This window comes from Tursiops truncatus, chromosome 16 (genome assembly GCF_011762595.2).
Source record: "Tursiops truncatus isolate mTurTru1 chromosome 16, mTurTru1.mat.Y, whole genome shotgun sequence".
Classification (NCBI taxonomy): domain Eukaryota; kingdom Metazoa; phylum Chordata; class Mammalia; order Artiodactyla; family Delphinidae; genus Tursiops; species Tursiops truncatus.
Window position 1 is genome coordinate 64,191,172 of NC_047049.1, and position 16,399 is coordinate 64,207,570.

Here is a 16,399-nt window from a genome sequence, read left to right on the forward strand (position 1 = left end):
ACTGAAATACATAAAGTGTGTAAAGTAAAATGTAATTAAATTATGGTACTGTACATACGAGTTGTTTCTATAATTGAAACTTTACAATATGAAAAATACATTAGCTCTGTACAGTTTTTACAGGTAGGTAGGATGAGTTTTGAGAAAAAAGATTTTTTTTTCAGGGTCATACTCTAAGTCAAAAAAATACTGCACAACTTAGCTAATTATAAAGTGTAGAGTTGAAACAATTCATGTCTTCTTTATTTCATGAATCAATCTTGGATTTTTGTTTATTTTAACAGGGGATTGTTTTCTTTTGTCTTTAGAGTCCACAATGAACAAATCCTCCTCATTTTGTCCTTGAGGTTACAAAGTTTGATGGCAACCCATGGTTACCAATTAGCTCAGTTAAGCCAGCTGCTGTTTATGGTCACTGATTCGGCCAGCTGTTGTGATTGTGCTCAGGTCCAGCTCAGTCTCTAGGTGTGTTTCCATCGTATCTTCCTGTGCATTCGTTTCAAAGGATTTATGAGAGAGAAGTTCATGATGCACCCCACAGTAACTTATTGTGGGCTGGTCGTATGCCAGAAAAGTTGACACATTCATTGATAAAGGTATCTGGGGAAAAATGACACAAGAAAAGTCAGTTATAAAAAGACAACTTTGGGGGCAAGATTTGGGGAATGTGAAGTGCTGACCTGACTACCATGGGTACATCTGTGGCTCAAGAGTCCCCCGCTATCTCACCAATGTCCTTCATTCTCATACTAGCACGCAGAATGCAACAGTTCTAAAGCCTGAGATGGAGCTGCTGAATTCTTAACTAGAACCTTCAGATAAATAGGAACCTAAGCGATTCTGAAAATGCTAAAAGTTTTGTTAGAAAAGTCAGAAGAATGCTTTTCCTCAGTGAGGTAAATTTGTAGTTTTAGAACTAAGAAAAATATTATTTGGTTACTTATGGTATTGGAATACAATTGAACAGTGGTTCTCAAACTTTATCATGCATAAAAATCACCTCCCCCTTCTTCAGCTCCAACATCCACTTCCCTGGTTTTTTCTTAATTTAGTAGGTCTGAGGTGGGACCTGTAATTTGTATTTCTTATAGTTCCCATATGATACTGGTGCTGTTAATCCACACACCACACTTTGAGAACCACTGCAGAAGAGAATTGTCTCGGCAAGTCATTCTGGCTCTTCTTACCCAGGAAGTTCTTCTTTTTTTTCCCACATTTTAAAGTGTTTTTACCTATATGATCTGGATACTATAACCTAATATTACTTCAGAAAAGCTATAACATTGTAACATGGTATGAAATAAAGAGTAGGGTTATCTTCATGATGGTCTTTTTTAAAAAGCACCTTTTCTTCACTCCCATAGGTGCTCTTTTGGACAGTAGCAATGATGGTGCCTGACTGTGCTATGATTGCCGAAATAGTCCTGTACACCTGTGGCTTTGTCACAGCTTGGCCACTGTCAGTAAAGATTGTGGCTGTGTAGCCCCTGTCAATACCTTCTTAATGTTTATTTTGCCATGAGCATTCTTTGAAACATTAATGTCTGTAGCTCGATCCATATATCTAAACTCTAAGGTTTAGAGAACTCCCAGGAAGAAACTCTGGCTTCTATGAAAGTCTAAAAGCAACCAAGGAAGAGGCTAGTTTGAAGGAATCAGTGATATATGTGTGGAAGGGACTCTTGCTAATTGAAGCTTAATGAAAGGAAGCAAGTTCTAAAAATAGGAAAAAGCAAGAGTGACTATTGTGAACAGAAGGGAAACATATGTGTTACAGACAAAAGGTAGTTTGAAATGTAATCAGATGTCAAAGTATAGAGATTATTCCCATTTCTTTCAATAAGATTAAAAAAATTGTTCTAAAAAGTAGGCAGTTTTGAGGAAACTTCAGCCTTGATCTCTGTTTAATATCCTAATTACTAATTCATGTTGTTGAATTACCTTGGATAAAAACTTCCGCCATTCTTATTTGGTGGTAGATAAAATATGTTTCTCTTTGGTCACCTCAGACTAAATTCCTCTGATCTCAGCTAAGATTGGAGCCCAAAGCCCTAGATTTTATTAACTCCTTCTTTACTTTCTTAGTCCTTTTCTCCGTATATAAGAATCCTTTTTGCCTCTTTCCGTCCCTATCTTTCTACCCTTATTTAGTTTTCCTTTAGTAAAAATTAGTTGAGCTGTTATTTCCCTGTTTTCTCTTGTATTCACTTCTTTTGAGATTATAATGTCTTTTTAATGTGAACATTTCAATGTATCAAACATGTAGGGCTTAGTCTTTGGAGACAGAAATGTAATCCCCTTCATCAAATTACATTCCTGAGAACTCTTCCTATTTATGTGAATTTTTAAAAATTTGAAGCATGTTACCTGATGTGTGAATGAAAGACATCATACGCTTTAAAAAATGGTCAAGGTGATTGGAAGATCATAAAGAAAATAATACGATGCTTCCAAAGATGCTCATTTAAAATAAGGAAGAACTATTGTTACAGATGAAATAGCTCAGATAACTAAAATACAATATATTATTATGCAAAAGTAATTGTGCAGCATGAATAGATTTGAGTTATAGGAGAGAATGAAAATAGAACTGTTATTGGGTGCGTGAGTTTAACATTAGCCTCTGGGAAGTCAATGTTCTGTAATGTGTTATGGGTCATATATCTGTAGGATTTTATATACTTGTTCTTATTTGTCATGGAAACTTATGGTTTATATATGCTATATCATTCCTGGCTTACTTGGAATTTACTGTGAATAATTCATAATTTTTATGGTGATGATTTATGAAAAATAATAAACCATGATACATTTATTCTGTGTGTGTGTGTGTGTGTGTGTGTGTGTGTGTGTGTGTGTACACAATTTCCTGCTTGATTTAGTATCTAGAGGCTGCTGGTATCCAGAGTGCAAGTCCTAATTTGAACTATATCAGGTAGTTAGTGCTCATTATTTATTTAAAAATCCCACATATTTTCTTTATAGAGTTTCTTATTTGGGGATATGTTTTATTTTAAAACTCCTAGCCCCTTGGTTATACTTTTTTAATGTCAAGTCATATTTTTCACATTTTAATCTTTCTGAAATTGGGATGGTACTTATAATTAGTGTGGATGTTTAACATGTTTTTTCTTCCCTGCAATTGAAAGTGATTCTTAAAGTTGATGATATCTTAATATCAAGCAAATAACATACTAAGTTGTATTTGTAAGTAGAATTTAACAGCTAAACTTATCTGAATACAACATCACAGTAGATTTCTCCCAGGTTGACTTAAATGATTTTGCAAATCTGAAAGTTAGCATTAGTTATATTCACGTGTATATTCATAGGAATATACACATGTATTGACATACACATATACACAATATATAAAGACATACATAAATACACATATATAATATATATATATAATCTTGTGGCCAGTTACTTATGATTTCAAAATTATTTAAATGTGGTATGGAAAGTGCAAATTTTGGTGATATATTAGTTTTGGACAACTATTTCATATTTGTTGTATAAAATATATACATAGATGTATACTGTATCTATAGAAATATTATTTACACACACACATGCACACATAGTGGCTGGGTAGTGATGGAGAGGCTCTCCACTGGCATTAAGCAAATATCTTGAGGCTCAGATACAGTCCATGTAAATCCATTCTTGTCACCCAGTCAGTAAATATAGCAGCCCTTTCTCCTTCCTCACATAATCGTCAGTCATGTGACCTTGGCCCTATGTTTTCTCTTCCCTTTCCAATCTGACCTGGGTATTCTCTATTCATCCTCTCTGTCTCTGTCCCTTTCTCCATTGTTACCTGATTTATATTAATGTGCGGGAGAGGCACACAGCCATGCTCTCCCCTATGGATAGAGTATTCAACAGGACAGTCCCAGTTTATGCTTATTGTCCCATTTTGGAAAATAAATCACTTTAGTCAACCTACCTGAAGAGGACCCAAATATGTTTGTTTGTTTGTTTTTGTTTTTTGCGGTACGCGGGCTGCTCACTGTTGTGGCCTCTCCCGTTGCGGAGCACAGGCTCTGGATGTGCAGGCTCAGCGGCCATGGCTCACGGGCCCAGCCGCTCCGCGGCATGTGGGATCTTCCCGGACCGGGGCACGAACACGTGTCCCCTGCATCGGCAGGCGGACTCTCAACCACTGCACCACCAGGGAAGCCCCCAAATATGTTATTTTATAATATGAAAATGAACAGCAAGGGCAGTAGGAGATATAAATCTAATAAGCCTCTGCTTTTGTTACAGGGCTCTATTTAAAGTGTCCATAGAGTTTTCTTGTCCTTTCTGAGAGAACAGTTTCTTTCAGTGAATTTTAACCCGATAAACTCCTATTTATAATTACTTACGGTTTCCTTTGATACTTTAGGTCAGTATTTTTCAGGTGAGTTAATTATTCTTAAGGCATAACTTATAGAGTTCCAAGAATATGAAAACTTAACTCCCCAGAAAGCAGTATCATCTAGAGTCTGAACTAAGAAATCATTATATGCTATTCTAATGATGAGAGGTAGAAGCTGACATTATTTAGGAAATTCCCCTCAGGAAAAATTTCTACTCTGCTAAACTAGTTACTGTCTTGACATCAATGATATTTGCCTAAGCAGTAATTTTCCAGTGTCTGTCTCAACATCACATATATGTACCTTTCACATACACAAATTTTGTAATGTTAGATGAATAAAAATAACTCATTATTAAGTCTTTTTTCCCATTCATTTAAAATGTTCGAGCTTGTGACTTTAAGGGGAAAGAATAACTTTTTAAAGTTTCCAATTTGTGATTAAGTAAAAATGATCATTTTAATCTTATATTCACTGCAAAATAATATGTATATTTGTACACATATATATGTGTATATATAAATATGCATGTGTATTGCTCATATTCTAATTAGTTGGTTACAGGCCATTTAAACATCTTTTCCGTAGGATAGCAAGGATTATTTTAAGTACAGTAAGTACTCTGAAGAACAGAAAATGACAGTCCACTTTTGAGAGGGAATAATAAAAAGGTTGTTTTTCCCTCTCTAGAATTGCAAAACATAGGAAATATTTGCTTGTTGAATGTTATTTCTGAGTAGAGTTTTTCTAAGTATAAATATTTCTATTGATTATCATTGAGGAGAATGCCCATGCTGTTCCCATACATCACGGGCGAAATCTTCTATTTTTATAAGGCCAATGTTACCTAGCGAGTGTTCTACCTCTCTAGGCTATTGAAAGGATGTTACTTTAGGGTTTTTGTAGCTAACAGCATTTTGTTTTTCAGTAATCTGCATGTAGTGAAAGAAACAGACTTGCTTCATGAAGGAATTAATTTTTTAAGATGTAGCCTTTATCACTATCAAGACATTTTGCCCCATTTTATGTTGTAATTCAGAGGCCTATTATTTTACATTTGTTTTTCATCTACTAAATTTAATGAATTTTCAGTTGAGTCTATTTCTACCTATTAATATATAAAATAAAAAACAGGCATTATAATATTTTTCCAATTAATAGTATTTCTCTAGTTTGTCTCTAAATTTGTCTCAAACTGGGCTCATTATCTCTGGATCCAAACTAAGTTCTCCCCATGGTCCTTTTTCTGTTTTGGGGAGCACCAAGTTAAGTCAGCTTTGCCAGTCCCCTTCAACACTTCCTTGTCCCTTTTTCCAAATGTCCCATTTTTTTGTCCGTTACTTTGTTGACATCAATGACATATATCTTTTGCATGCATCCACTTCTCTCATTTCTGTTTCCATTATCTTGGCTCAAAATATTATTACCTTGTTTACTTTAGTGATTGTATGACTGGCATGCCTAATCAGTAGAGTCAAAAATAAAACTAAATATTTGTAAATTCATTTCTCGAGATTAACTATATTTCTATTTAATTTAATGTAAGCAGCATGTAGAAAATAGTGAATGCTTTTTTCTTTTCTTTTTTATCATGTCTGAATCATTACTCTGTCTTTGCAAAGAAGTGGGATTTGAAATGTACTTTATTCTGGGAAATTACCTTCCTTAAAAACATTATTTCATATGTGCATATAGATATATGTGAGTACACACATGTACATATCACACCACTGCTTGTAAATTTCTCAATCTATTTAAAGAAGTGTTTTAATTTTTTCAAAATGCACTTGCTAATGACTTTATTCTTGTTTATCTTGATGCCTCTACTTTCTGTTTCATTTATATAGGTTATGTAAATTTTCCAGACTAGCCTTTGGTTGTGTTAGAGTATGTGCAACTTTATGTGTATTGGGAATTGGTTAGAAACATTTGTTTCAGTGCTACCAAACATGAGTTTTGTGTACAGGCTGGTAGTTTTACTGATGGTAAAAATAGAAAGTTGTGTCTTTGGTATTACTTGAGTAATATTAAGAAACTTGATGGAAAATATCTTTTCTACTGGCTTGATTCTTGAAAGTCATGTTACTAATTAATATTTTGTTTTCTAAGTATTGAGGCAGTTGGTAAAATGTAAGTATTATATAAGAAAAATAGTGTAAGAAATTATCACACTGCAGCTTGGTTCACTGGAAGAGTGTCGAAGTTTGCCTAGATGTTACCTCTGGTCCTACCTTAATTCTTTAGGATTTCTGCAGTGATTTCTCTCCCTAGCCACCTGAGTGGCTGTGGGCACTTGTTTCATCTCTTGGTCTGCCTGGACACCTGCCTGGACACGTCTCTAACTTTCTCCTCATTATCATCACTGTCATTTATTGAGCATTTACTGTGTGCTAGGTACCATGCTACGTGCTGCACTCAGGTCATCTTATTTAAGCCTCCCAAGGCTGTTGTAAGATAAATATAATTATTCCCATTTTACAGTTGAAAAAAACTAAGACTTAGATGGTTTAAGTAATTAGTTAAAAATCATTTACCTGGTGAGTTGCAGAAGTGGTTGCCTGACTTCCTAACCAGTATGCTTTATTTCTTATTTATCACTTTATCTAACTCACACTGGCTTCGGAGCCTAGAGAGGTGAACACAGTATCATGTGTCTGATACTATTTAGACACCAATTATCAACATTGGATCTTATTTCCAGTAGGGTAAACACTATGATTTGCTAAGCTACACTTTAGCTTTCTGATACTGCTTTGCACTTTGGGTCCTCAGGAAAGAAACCTATAGTTGATCAGGCATTCACAATGTGGATGGATGGTGACAGCTCAAAATCAAAGCTCTCTTCTTCTTACTAAGCTCATATTGGCCAAATACAAAGTGTAAGGGGAAGGGTCTAATCTGGAGAACATTCTGGACTGGGATCAGAGCCTTACATATACACCCAGATAAAATACGTGTAAGATTATTTAGGGAGACCTTTAGGGATTTTAAAACTAGATGTCTGTGTTGACTTGGAAATTGGTAGAAGTTTTTCCAATTAAATGATGTTAGTTTTTCTTTTTAACAAGAAGTTTAAAAAATTAGAAACCTCAGTTAATCTGATTATTTTGTTTTATATTAAATGATATTGTTTTGATTTCTTTCTGTACATAAAAGAGTTATAAGTAGGTGCTGGAGTACAGGAGGACTGGGGAAGTGGAGAAACAAACATGAATAAGGTATAATTTCTGCTCCCTGACAAAATCATAGACTAGTGAAGGAGATACACATATAATGCAAGAAAGGAAAGGGAGGCAATGGATGGGGTGAGCTAGTAGGCAAGTTGTGTGCTTGTATAAGGATGTGTGTGTGTGTGTGTGTGTGTGTGTATATATATATATATATATATATATATGTAAGGGAGGGTGTGTGTGTGTATACATATATATATATATATATATATATATATATATATGTATACACACACACACTTTGCTCTGACTGGCTGATTCTACTTATTATGTCATTTATCCTTTGCAGGTGCAAAACAAACTAGCCATCTTCTTTGTTTGGAAATAGTGTTATTTTCCAGATTTATTGGCAAGAGTCACTATTGCTGAGAAGTGATTTAATGTTTACTTTTATAGACTCTCCCACAAAGATACTATATTTTACTTTGAAATTTATTTGTTTGAAAAGCAATCTATCTCTTGGAGCTCTTAAGCATTCTAATGGTTAATTAGTGTGAGTATAATAGACTGTTGGATCATCAATTTTAATTATCTTGATTCTACTAGTAATTTAGTTAAAGAAGCATCTTCAGGAAGTGCTTAATTAAGAGCCTGAATTTATGTTATGCTACCTTTACACTTATAAAACAAACTAGTTTTTTACACTTTTAAATTCTTAGATGAAATCAACACCTTAATACTAAATTTCAGTATTTTCTTAAGATCTAAGTTGCCAACTAAAGTAACAATTGCTATCTATAACAAGTATAGGGTAATAAGACAGGAACTCAATATGATTTTGAAAAATTTCAGATGTCTGTAACTTGAGAATAATGTGAAAGAAAACACTATTTGCAGGAGGATAATAATTCTTCTAGTGCCTTTTGTGTGAAAAAAAATTTTTTGTGAACTCCTGCAGAGTGATATCACAAAGTGAAAAAAAAATGAGTTCCATTTGAAAGTTAATAGTTCTACTTGCATTAAAGTGCAATTTAAAATATGTATCTTAAATATTTAAATGAGTTTGCCCTTTGTGAGTGTATTTTCTTCTTTACGAACAATTTGTATTTCAGTTTTGCAACAAGAAATAACTAGGGGTTGGCTATATGAATTATTTTCATAAATTCATGTGCTTGTGTCCACAAAACCAAATAGAAATATTCATTCAATAACTTACTGACTTCAACAAAGACTTGTTGAATGCTTTCGCTGGTCCTGATGCTGGGCTAGTTGCTGGAGATACACCAAGTCCTTGGCCTCAAGGCTTCTGGATGGAACATAAACCCTTCTAACATACACTTATATTAGACCATAACCTTCTTGAGTTCAAAAATCTATGACTAACCACATTTTTCTATGCCTTATGTTGTTTCATGTGGTGGTCCCTTAAACACAGTAAGAACTAAATACATATTTATTGAATGCATGAATGAATACATGAGTGAATTTAAGTAATAGACTAATGGGAACTTGGCATAGTCTAGGAAGAAATTAAAAATGTTCATCCCTGGATGACTGTGAGAACTATATGACTGAGATAATAAAGTCTTATGATATCAGGGCCAGACCATCTTGACTCTAGGATAGAGGTAGAGGGCTACAATGAATTTTCAAAAATCCACACTAATGATGAGGCACATAGCACTGCATTATAATGTTTAGGAACTTCTTCATTTATTTTATATTAATTATTTACAAGTTTTTATTATTTTTATTTAAAATTTTTAATGTTATATTTTATCATGTAAAGAATTAGTTTAAATTTGAACTATATAAAACTTTAAAAATCAATATTGAAAATAAAATAATTATTTTTAATTTGGTGATTTTACACCTATACATTTCAGAATGTTATGTCTGTGCTTTGTCCTTTAATACCTTTTGTACCTGCATTTTTCAAACTCTTTAGTGCTCCCTAGACTCATGGCCCATGATGTCCAGAAGTTTGGTGCACCTGCCAAATTAGTTTTCCCTGTAATGGACTCTGCCCTGGATCATTCTATGTTAACCTGTTTTATTTTCGGTGCCAGTGAAAAGTTATATTTATCTTTTACTGAAGGAAAGCAAAATGCCCCAAACTGTTTTCATTTACATGAAAATCTTCTGCACAGCCTGATGCCTGTTAAATTGGCACTTTTGCCAGGTATAGTGATGGGACTCCAAATTGAGACTGTGGCTCAAAGGCCCCGCTAATCTTGATGCTATGTTTCCAAATCTGTTTCTTCATACAACTGTGCAATGAGGTACAGTTGCTAATCAGTTTGAAAACAGTCTCATTCTTTTTCTTTTTCCTGGAAATTGTGGTTACAGCAGTCCACTTAAGGATCTTATAATGATGATACAGCAGTTGAAATTTTTAATCTAGGTTTGTATAAATATGCGAGAATGAAAATTAAACACTACAAAGCAAACAACATATAGCGATGTTTGTATTGCTACAAGTAACTCTTGAAGTCTAGCTATTACTGGCAGTGTACTTTAATCTCATAGAGAGGCTCTATATGGGATTTCCCTCATCACTGGCATTATATTTGGTTTTTCTGTCATGATTTTTGATATCCTATTTGCTTTCCAACTGGCTTTTTCCTCCTCAACAGCTTACTGTTATTTTGGCATTCTTCATAAAACAGGCTCTGCATTTCTGACATACCTGAGAGATTGTCTTGCATTGGCAGGACTTTGATATTCCAACTTTCTTAGGGGTTCTTATTCCTGTCTAGGACCTAGAGGGCAGCACCTCAGGATTACATGAATCCTTGTAGCTGTCTTCTAATTAAATAGGCTTTCAAATGATGCAACAATTTACTGGTTAGCATTTTCTCTTCACTTTATTATTAAATTAATTCAGATTTTGGTTGAGATGTTTCCATACTAAATGAGATGGTACTATATATACATCTGCTAAGTTGCATAAAAGTCCTACACTTGAAGATTTAGTTCAAATAACACTTCTTTGATGAAAACCCCTCAGATGAATTTGATTCTGTAAGGATGAGCTTCTGCTATGAATTTCTTCAGAATTTTTATACACATAAGTATCAATGCATACTGTTTCTTCCATCCATCCATTCATCTATTATTGAGTACTCTCAGGATCCTGAGTAAACAAAACCAATTGCCTGGCTTCAAAAGTAAGCAGTTGTAAAACACTACTTTTTTCCTAGATGTATGTGTAGGATACGGTGGAAGTTGTGGGAAATACTTGCCTTTGCTGTGATGCTTTATATAGATAAGACCATGTTTAAGCTGGCCTGGCTGGTTGTATATACATATTGCCATTATTTCATTTATATTAACATTATCTAACTATCTAGACTGTAAATTTGATAGAGAATAAAAATTTCTCATGGGTTATACAAGCTATGTATTAGTAAAATTTTGAAAGTTCTTGTTAGTGGAGACACTGGCAGGGAACAAAATTGCTTCTCACAAAGTTTATGTTTGTAATGATGATATCAGATCTTCAGATAAGGATGAGCTAATATATATATCTAATTATTATTAATAAGTTATTAGTATAAGTAATTATTAATATAATATCCATCATTCTCTTGTTATTTCAAATTTTTATATGACACAAATATTAGGAACTTTAAAAAAGGTAAGTCCTGACAATATAGCTTTTATTATAATGCAGTAAAACACTTCTTGTTGACATTTAAATAAAGATCAACTTCTAAATTGTGTTAGCACATATACATTACATGAGTGGTGACTATCATTGGACTGACCGGAAATAATGTTGGGGAAGGGGAGTACCTAGCTCTTCTCAGTGTTTTACTTATGTCGTCTCACTTAATTTTACTGTGTCCTTTTTTTTTTTTTTTGCACAGTTATACCTAGCATTTACAAACTGTCATTTTCTAGCGTTGATTTTCTGTTACTTTACTTCATAGGATATAGTATGTCTGACTTTAGTTTCTTAGTGATAATGAACAAGTTAATGATGGTTGAATCTATGATCAGTGTTATGTGATCAGCCACATATATATGCAGATGATATTTTTTCAACCATGGCTCTGATCAGACGAATTAAAAATAAGCTACATAAAGAGAAAATGTGAGGTGTTATTTCTTAATGGTCCACTTTGTTTCATTAACAATATAATGATTTGGTTTCAGCTCAATGTTCAAAGTAGATATCAAATGCAATTAAAAAATCAAAATGTTTTAGGACATATTTGGGTGGTAAATCTCAAGCCTGAGGTTGCATAACAGTCTTCACTATCATCAGTAAACCCTACTGAGAGAATATGCTTTAGCTTCATTTTATCACAACTGGACATTCAGGGATATAGAAGGCACAGATATAATATAACATGAGGGAGTTTAAGAGTTTTTATAATTGGTTTCTTATTGTTAGGTTGTATTATTTATACTGCTAGTCAATAATCTGAATGATATAAGATCAGTGGTGAAGAAAAAGATGAATCTTTATATATAGATATATACTTCAGTTAGATTCTCTATAGCTTCTCCGTGAAAAAGTTTAGTCTTATATCATTATGAATAGTATTAACAATTCACCATTTTTCATTCTATTATTTAAGTATCTATTATCAAAGTATTGTAGTATCTATAATATGATCAAACTATCAAGATTCAAAAAGAAGAACTAATCATAAATTTTGCAGAAATATATGATTAAGGAAATCTAACGTAAAGGTTAGGAAATCTAATCTAGGGGATCAAAATGATTTTTGTTTTCTCATGGCTACTAAGGAAGATGTCCCTTGAATGAGCTTTAGAGTAGAATTATCAATTAATTTTTAAATTAATATACTCTTAATATCTGGTTCTCTCCCTCTCCCTCAGATTTAATTTTAAAATCTATTAATAGGGTTCTGATATTATATGAGATAATGAGCATATTTTATATATAAGTATAATATGTAATATATGTAATTTATAATATGTGTAGGCATATTATGTATAAGCATATTTTATGTTTATATAAATATATATATAAATGTTTCTTCTGATATATATATATATATACACACACACACACACACACACACACACAGTAGTCCCCCCTTATCCACAGGGGATTCTAAGACCCCCAGTGGATGCCTGAAACCATGGATGGTACTGAATCCTATATATATTTTTTTTCCTATATGTACATACATAGATAAAGTTTAATTTATAAACCAGGCACAGTAAGAGGCTATCCGAATTGCCAGCATCACTACTCTTGTGCTTTGGGGCCGTTATTAAGTAACATAAATGTTACTTGAACACAAGCACGGCGATACTTATAAAGCTGATCTGTTAATGGAGATGGCTGCTAAGAGACTAATGGGCGGGTAGCATATGCAGTGTGGATACACTGGACTAACATGTGATTCACATTTCTGGTGGTACTGAGCTGGAGGGCAAGTGATTTTATCACTCTACTCAGAACGGCACCCAAATTACACTTATGAATTGCTTAGTTTTAGAATTTTCCATTTAATATTTTCGGGCCATGATTGACCACAGGTAACTGAAACCACAGAAAGCGAAACCAAGGGTAGATAAAGAGGGAGTTCTTTGTGTGTGTATATAAAACGTGGTAATGGTTAGTGACTTTTTCCTAATAGGAGAATCTTTGGTATTTTCTTCCTGTTACCGTTCCTCACTTGTATTTGTGGAATTTTCACTCCATGCACAGAATTGTGCCAAACATTTGAGGGTAATTCAAGCAGCCATAGAAATGAGAATAGATTGCTTACCATCTCTGGGCTTCTGTCATCATTTAGAATATGTGAATAAAAAGTTAAGAAAATAATAGGTAAATTGTACTAGCTGTGAGTATAGACGGAAAGGGAGAGGGCTTTCCGCATATGACATTTCATGCTTGTTTATAAGGAGACACTAGAGTCCAGAGATTCCACCCACTCCCTGAGAAATTTTGTCAAAACAAGGTAACTCTTCTTTGAACTGGCATTGTCCTTGGAAAATGATGATATTCCAACCGAATTTACCAAGTCCCTCTCTCATTCTAATAGAGAACTGATTAGGTTTTCTTACCTTTTATTTTAATTCATCTCTCATATGCTTTTTTTATTTGCTTCAGTTGCTTACATTTTAATAAAATATTTATGGCTTTATAAGTAAATCAAACTCTCCAAAGAATGTAATGGGAATCATCCTAAGTGCCTTTGGGGAGAACTAAGGTATTTTGAATGGCTTATTTTTAACGATTTTATAATTTTTTATTATAGGACATTAAATTGAGACACACAGAAGTGACAGGGTAGAACAAAAGCTGTGCATTTTCTTAATAAATGTACTAAGTTCTTATTGTTGAGCTGTAATCACTATCCTAGAATCTGAATAATGCAGGTTTTCTTAGCTTCTTCTGAAGGAGAATTTAAAAATACAAATTAAGAACAGAAAAATTCTAGAAAATAAGAACATTTCACATATAATTCAAATGTAGTCAAAATTCCAAGAACATTGTTGAAATGTTGTGTTGAGGTAGACAATGAAAAGTAACACAATGGGATGAGGTCCTTCTGCCTGAGGGATGGGAATGGCAGGAAAAATAAGACTATAGTTTTAGCACTGAGATGGCATTTCCTAGATGGTAGCCCCATGAAAGAACATTGAAAAATGTATTGGGTCTGTTTGCTAACCATTTTATGATTGCTTATTTCTCACAGGGTGTTCAATGTAAAGACAGCTTTGTGGCTTATATTCATGTCATAGTATTGAGGCTACCTCTTAGACCCTTTCTTTTTACTTGAGAACATTAGCAGTATGGTTTTGAAGAAAGGAAGAATCTTTCTCTAATGTTGTAAATTATATAGTTCCTGGGGGTATTTAAAGGGATTCAGAGTTCAAGAAGTTTAATAAGGCAGAAGTCTTTATACCAGAATGCTTAGTGGTCCCCTGATCACACTTGCCCCTCTTTATTGTCAGAACACACAGGTAGCTTCTGTCAGGATGCATGACTATAGCAGAAATGCCTGCCTGATTCAGCATTCCAGTTAAATTCCTACTTACAAGCACTTAATTAATATAGGTGGTAGATGGCTCCTAGTCACCGAAATCTGGTCAGTCTCTTGACTCAATAATATTGTGGTTCGTACCGTGGACTCCCCAGGTTAGAGGGTGCTTCTACCAGTTCCAGGGCTGATGTCTGATCTGTAAGGTCTCTTTCAACATTCAAATTTGGAAATTTTCTCCTCTCTGCTGATCCTAAATTGATATTTTATATTTTAAAAAAGCATGTGTTTTGGAGAGGAAAGGCCTTTCCTGGAAATAATGTATTCCCACCTCATTCCTTCAGGGATTTCTTCTCTGGGCCAACTGAGTTATTGAGAGACTCAGTGTGTCCTTAAGAGGCCTGTGGAGTAATAGAGAATTGGGAGGAAAGAAAATGATTCTCAACTTCATGGTGCAGTAAATGCATTTCTAGAGACTGGGGCCTTGAGTGTAGCCATTTTCAAAATCTGCTTGGGGATTTAGGGTTTTAAACTTATGCCACGAATGATATTGATTAAGCATTTTCTGCCTCACCCATTAGCTCTCCCTTCTGCCCAGTCCTGTAATGAAATCACTCTTTGTGCCATGGAAATCACCGAGGCAATAAATCCAACACTTACGACTTCAATGCATTATTGAGAAGAGAGCACAGATGCACTGTGGGGAGCAAGCAGTTGTTCACACCAGCTAATATCTTTGATAATTAATAACTGTAACAGGGGAAATGCACAGCAAATGGAGTAACTGATCTAATTTTTAACTAAAATAGAGCATGAAAAGTCTCTGGTTTGTAATTAAAAAAAATTCTCTCTATAGCACTGAAGAAAACCTTTTGATTCGTGAGTGCTGACTGCAATCTCAATGACATTGTAATGGGTAAAGGATTAACATACTCCATGTCATTTGCAGTCACTTTGGGTCTAGCTCAAACTTCTACCCAAGGTGGTATAAATATTCTATTTATTGAATACCAACTAGGTATCAGGAACTGTGCTAGGCACTGGTAATTCAAAGATAATTGAAGCATTGTTTCTGTTTCCAAGGAGCTTCCAGTCTCTAAGAGGCCTCCACGTATATAAACATAAAAATGAGTAAGCTCAGCCTTTAAAAGGGTTATTTACTGGCTTCAGAGAAGGGCATAATCAGCTCTGCTAGGCTGAGATCAGGAAAAGCCATAGAGAGAAGACTTCTGAGCTGAGCCTTGAAGAGAGAATAGGAACTCTTTTAAGAGAAAAGCAGAAAGACCATTCCAGGCAGAGGCACAGAGGCATGAGACACAACATGGTGGTCCATGGGACTGGAAGGACTCAAAATTGCAGTACCAAATGACACATCTGGAGGAGCAACAATAGGTATACATGCAGGTTATGAGAATACAGTGAAATGGTTGGTGAGAGTTGATGAGGGCCTGAGGTCAGGAACCAGGTTCTCCTAATAAGGATAGGAAAAAAGGGTCAATCTCCATCACTTACTAGGTGGGTAACCTTGGGCAAGTTAATGAACCCTTCTGAGCCACAATATTGGTGTTTGTTAAATGGATATAATAATCCCTACCTTATAGTTTTGTTGTTAGCCCTGGAGATAATACATGTGTGTTCCCTGGAATAGTAAGTTCTCAGTAAGTAAAATGGATGATTATAATATTATTCCTGATTGACTGAAACACTCCATCATGTCCTCTGTTCTTTTTCTACATAGTTCACTGCTTGTCACTCGCATATCACTGTTCAATATGTAGCTGAAATGAGCTTAGAGAATTAAGCTTTTTTGAAATGCTTCTGCCAAGTCATTTTTTCAATAATTATTACCCTTGCCACATTAATCTATATTTGAGATGCAATCAAATTG

General features: G+C 34.3%; 1 protein-coding gene across 1 annotated transcript in view; it reads right to left on the reverse strand.

The window, feature by feature from the left end:
• Positions 1 to 289: 289 nt before the first annotated feature.
• LRRTM3 (leucine rich repeat transmembrane neuronal 3) overlaps positions 290 to 16,399 on the reverse strand; it is a 178,702-nt gene continuing 162,592 nt past the window's right edge. Inside the window, exon 3 of the mRNA XM_073793693.1 lies at positions 290 to 600. Within this exon, the coding sequence (XP_073649794.1) occupies positions 391 to 600 (210 nt within the window). The 3' untranslated portion in view covers positions 290 to 390. The remainder of the gene's footprint in view (positions 601 to 16,399) is intronic.